Here is a 5,542-nt window from a genome sequence, read left to right as displayed (position 1 = left end):
CCGAATACATGTTCCATGTCCTGCATTTGCCAAGGTAAAGGGAGCCAGGGTTGCATCAGGAGGGTGGAAATCAGTGAGTGGGAAGGAAGGGTGTTTAACTCCCCTCTTTGCCTGCTGATCACCCTGGAAATGCTCCCCCAGGCCATTTTCCTCCCCTCCCAATGAATTATAAACAAGATGCAATGGAAAGGATTACATCCTCCTCTTATTTTTTCCTTCAGCCATGATTATTTCTGATTTTGGACCCCAGAAGAGGAAAAAAACAGTTAAAACTATGTGGCGAGGGGCATTTGAAGGATAGAATCAGGGCACAGAGGAGTTAACCACCCTCATTCCACCTGTCAATTTCCCCCTGCAAGTGGTCCCTCATATTTTCTTTACATGGAAACCGCAGGACTAGAACATCTGTGTTTTCTGTGTATAGTTTTGTTCTAGTCTCAAGGTAATTAGGATTAGACACGTCTTCTGCAGTTTTTTAAACTTCAAATTGCAGCTGTGTATCCAAGAAATATCAGAGTCGTGATGCCGAGGAAGGCAATGGCAAACCACCTCTGAATGTCTCTTGCCTTGAAAACCTTTCTAGGGGTCGCCATAAATCAGATTTGATTTGATGACAAGAAAAATGGCATTAGATAGTTAATCCTTCCTCTTTCACAACTTGTGTGATCAGAATGTCCCCCCAGCTGCTCTTTGCTATGCAAGGAACAGGGTGCCATATTGGACGCCAAATTACTCAGCTTGACTTCCAGAAACAAGCTGTTTACGCCAGTTGAAATGGCATATCTTGCTCTTGTTCTGTGGCCCCAGGTGCATTTTTCCATGACAAAGGACAGGTCTATCTCTGACATCCAGTGTGCAAGAAATGAATGTCAATGGCATACAGATTTCCTTTGGAAGATATGATTGCCGATGACTTTTCTCAGGGCTACTTTCACCTCTCTGTTTCTCAGGGTATAGATGACGGGGTTGAGTAGTGGTGTGCCCAAAGTGTACACCATTGACAGCATCTGGTCTTGCTTTGGAGAAAAGCTGGAACTTGGGCGCAAGTACATGAAGCTGCAGCAGCCATACTGCAGAGCTACCACAGCTAAATGTGAAGTACACGTGGAGATGGTCTTTCGACACCCATCAGCTGAATGGATCTGCAGCATTGTAACTGCGATGAAGAGGTAAGAAGTGCAGATCAATACGAAGGGCACAGCAATGGCCAGTATCCCACTGAGGTACACCCCAACCTCATCAAGTTTGGTCTTGTTACTGGTGAGCTGTAATACAGGTGGGACATCACAGAAGAAGTGTTCAATTCCATGTCCACCACAGAAGGGGAGGTGGAAGACCAGCCCCACCAACATTAAAGAAATAAAAAAACCAATCAGCAGTGAGGCAGCCACTAGTTGATTGCATAACTGTTGTGTCATAATGAGAGTGTAGTGCAAGGGTTTGCAAATTGCCACATAGCGGTCATATGCCATGACAGCCAGCAAGAAGCAGTCAGCACTACCCAAGCCAATAAAAAAGAACATCTGAATGCTGCATCTCATAAAAGTGATGAACTTCCTCTCCTGCAAGCTAGTGATTAGCATCTGTGGAACTACAACTGCTGTATAGCAGAGCTCAACAAGAGATAAAGTCCCCAGGAAGAAGTACATGGGGGTATGCAGGTGAGGGTCTCCCCAGATAGCTAACATAATGAGCACATTACCTGTTGTTATGATTGCATAAACTAGGCTGATGCCCAGGAAAAGTAAGATCTCAAGCTCTGGCTGAATGGGAAAAGCCAACAAGATGAAGTCCAGCATTGCAGTACAGTTCTCCTGATACATCTAAATAAGTAGTTCCCACCCTACAGAGAAATTAAATAATAACAATAAGAGACCATCACAGACAAAATCAGTCTATCATTTTGCTGTCTTTCTGAAACTGAAAAGGGACTCTAGATTGAATGAAGACATGCTGTAGGTATATTATGTGCATATTTGTGTGAATCAGAGAAAGACTATACAGAGGTTCCAAATTCATGCTGGGCTAAAATAATATTAATAATCAAGAGTTCCCAGCTTCTATAATTCAGTTATCAGTCCTTCAGTTTTAGGAGCTTCTAGAGACCTGACGTCTTGAGGCTTAATGGAACCTGCCATTTTAATTCATCTTTAATAATAGATATCCAGCCCTCAAGATTCATTGGAAAAACTTGAATGCATGACTGGAATCCATGTGACAAATATTCATAACGTAGAAACCAAGTATTGGAGATGCCAAACTCATCGTTGTAGCTCATTATTCCTAGATTAATGTAATTTTGGAGAGACTGGTTTTTTGAAGGCTTGGCATTTTAAATTTTGAAAATACTGATCTGTCAGGACGGATACTAACACAATTATTTATTGACTGTAAATGACTTTTCCTGTTAACTTAACATCTTCTACAAAATATAATTAATGACAAAAATATAATTAATGACAAAAGGCTGCAGTCAGGATTACAGATGTGGGTTATAAACCACAGCTGGATTCCTTCCAGGTAGGTGGCCATGTTGGTCTGCTGTAGAAAACCTTGATTCGAGTCCAGTAGCACTTTAAAGACCCAAAGATTTCCAGGGTATCACATTCAATAAGTAAAATAGAGAATTTCATAAATAAGGGCAGGAAAGAGGAATGCGTTGCGCTCAGTCAGGACGTAATGATGAATATGAAGACATAGAAATAAGCTGTAGCATGGGAGACTTGATCTTATTTTATTACTCTATCTATCTATCTATCTATCTATCTATCTATCTATCTATCTATCTATCTATCTATCTATCTATCTATCTATCTCTATGGCCGAAAACGCTTGGGCACTTACTCCTGTCTCCGCCCAGTCTCCTCCCTGCTTTTTTCCATTTTCAAGCCAGACCAAATTCTCGCAAATGGATGAGACCTCGGATGCTGCTGGCCGAGCGTTGTGTTGACCTAAAACGAACCCGTCTTAGCGATTGAGGACCCAAACCATTACCCCTGGCTCGCTTCAGATGAACAGGAGCCTATTCTTCTAGCGTCATGACATCCCGCACGCCTCTAAACCCCTCCCTGCGCAACCTCACCCCCTTTTGTTTCCAAATTTTTTGAAAAGTGGGAGCACAGGGCTGTCATTGGTCAGTGAGTCAGTGAGTTGGCCAATCACTACCGGGAGCGTGCTTTGCTGAACGGCCAGGAAGTGCGTGTCTCTGGCATTTTCCGTTTTGACGGGCAGATCAGCACGATGACTCGCCATGGATCAAGAGAGGTTCTGCACACAGATTGTCCCCCCGCCCGGTTTGAACTGATCCTGGCTGGAACGGGGAGGACACTGGGAAGAAACCGGAGTAAGTGCCCATGAGTTTTCGGCCTATATCTAGATCTTTTTTTTAATACTATATATCTATATCTATATCTAGATATTTAATATTTTAAAAAAAGATTTCCAGGGTATAGGTTTTCAAGAGTCAAAACTCCCTTTGTCAGATACAATTGGATTTGTGTTAGTTGAGATGTTCAAATATTGGATCTTCCAACAAACGGCAGTGAGCATAAAAAGGGAATTTTAATTGCAATTTGTTGTTAACCACAGTTTACATTAACTGTGGTTTGTTGCAACATCTGAAGTCAGAGAAGGTACATATTAATAGTGGTATATTGAGGTCAGATTTTTTACTTGTGATTCTTCTCCTTCCTGTAAAGCATCAGAGTTGGACTAACCATTGACATAAATAAAGATGGGAACTCAAATAGGAAATGGGTATTAAAATGCTAAGGAATGACAGGCATCCTACTAGTTGTTCTTGTAGAAAGTATCACCTAATCAATATTCATAAGCCAAAGATATCTGGGCTAAGAAGCACAACAAGAAACTACCTTTCATGATAAGATGAGAAGGAGTACATATTGAAGGTGCTGACCTCTGTTATTATATGGCAAGTATTCTGAGATCTTTGACTCTTTACTTTTTGCACCTGAGTTCATGGTACGTCTAAGGCAGGCATGTCAAACATATGGCCTGAGGGCTGGATCTGGCCCCTTGAGAGCTCCCATCCAGCCCATGAGCCAGCTGAAGCAGCTACACCCCTGCCCCAGTCCTGATCTGGGCTGGCGAGGCATGGCCCAGCCCAACCAAGTGACATTTATGTCACATCTGACCCTTGTAACAAATGAGTTTGACACCCCTGGTCTAAGGTATGGAGATGCAAGTGGAGTTGCCAAGAGTCTAAGGCAAGTAGAGTTACCAAGAGCTACTGGGGTCCCCCAGAATTTTCCTGTTGCAGCCTACTCACACCACCCAGTCCCAGCCCAAACAATATCTAAAAACAAAGCAGAAGACTTGCACAGCTCCACTGGCTCCAAGGGTGGTCAGTGCCCCTGGAATTTTGTCCCCTAGTTCCCCTCTCATAGAGCCATGATAGTAAGTAACATGTAGTAACTGACATCCAGTTCTTACGGTACAGTAAGTCTCCAGGTATCTGATTCTTAACACTTCTTGCTCAGCTTTCAGTTTGAGATGTTAGTCTAAAATGTTAAAAGCAGTGATCTGTGATAACTCACCATGGGGAATCAGCTGAAGGCTAATTCACACGGTTTTCTTTATGAAATAGTCACATGCTTTGACATACCTTCCAAATGTACTGAGAATACTGGCTCTGCTTGTGTTAGAAAACTTTCCAAGGGGATGATGAGCTGTGATCTCAAGACGGTTTTGCCATATAAAAATTGGGTCGCCAGCCATCATGAATACGGCAGTTTCATGCATTCACACATTCAGCTGTAACTGGGTGAATGATACAGTGCGTGAAACCTGTTCCTCAGAAGACCCTTCCTTTAGAATTGAAATGAAAATGAGACAATCTATCCTTAATTATAAACCTGGTTTTATTAGGAAGAGTCTGGCATCAAGAGGGGTGGATTCTGCCACTTAGTTATGCATGGATATTCCTGTAAGGAAAGAACTGGACATTCAGTGTCAAACATGGAATTCCCAGTCCCCTGTTTGCCAATAAGAAGCAAAGTGGGGGCCAGGTTGCAGGGGCGAAGTGCTAGGTGGAAGAAAGGCTCTCAAGCCTGCTCCTGCCCATAGCTCTTTATCTGCAGCCCCTTCACCTGGTCACTGAAAGCTCTGGCTGTGGGAAGAGCAGCTTTGTGAAAGGTTTCAAAGGAAATGAAGCAAGGTGCTTCAAGGTGACCCTTACAAATTTCTTCTTCCCCTGCTTTGCATATTGATGCAAACAATGGGTTGGGAATCCAGAAAAGTGTCATAATCTGTCTCATTTTAATATGGAAGAACAAGTGATGAAGGTGTTAAGTACCCTCCTCCTTGAACTTCTCCACTCTAAATTTTCCCTTTCAACAGCTGCATTTAAAAAAATTATTTAATATGCAAGAATCACTAAGGACAAAACTTCCACTTTAAATCATAACATTTTGCCATATAATTATACATTTTAAACAGTGCTAGTGCAGATGTTTTATGATGCAAAAAGTTATGGTTGGGCTTCTAAAGACATGCACATATATAGATCAAAAGGACAAGGGAG

At 42.3% G+C, this 5,542-nt stretch overlaps 1 protein-coding gene across 1 annotated transcript; it reads right to left on the bottom strand.

Annotated features, from left to right (window-relative positions):
- Nucleotides 1-869: 869 nt before the first annotated feature.
- Nucleotides 870-1,823, bottom strand: LOC130479619 (olfactory receptor 10W1-like). The gene has a single exon (XM_056852015.1). It carries the CDS (start codon nucleotides 1,821-1,823, stop codon nucleotides 870-872), a length of 954 nt encoding a protein of 317 aa, XP_056707993.1.
- Nucleotides 1,824-5,542: the final 3,719 nt, after the last annotated feature.

The sequence above is a fragment of the Euleptes europaea genome, chromosome 6 (assembly GCF_029931775.1).
Source record: "Euleptes europaea isolate rEulEur1 chromosome 6, rEulEur1.hap1, whole genome shotgun sequence".
In the NCBI taxonomy this organism is placed as follows: Eukaryota; Metazoa; Chordata; class Lepidosauria; order Squamata; family Sphaerodactylidae; genus Euleptes; species Euleptes europaea.
The sequence above is the reverse complement of the archived record's forward strand: the minus strand, read 5'-3'. Positions and strand labels throughout refer to the sequence as shown.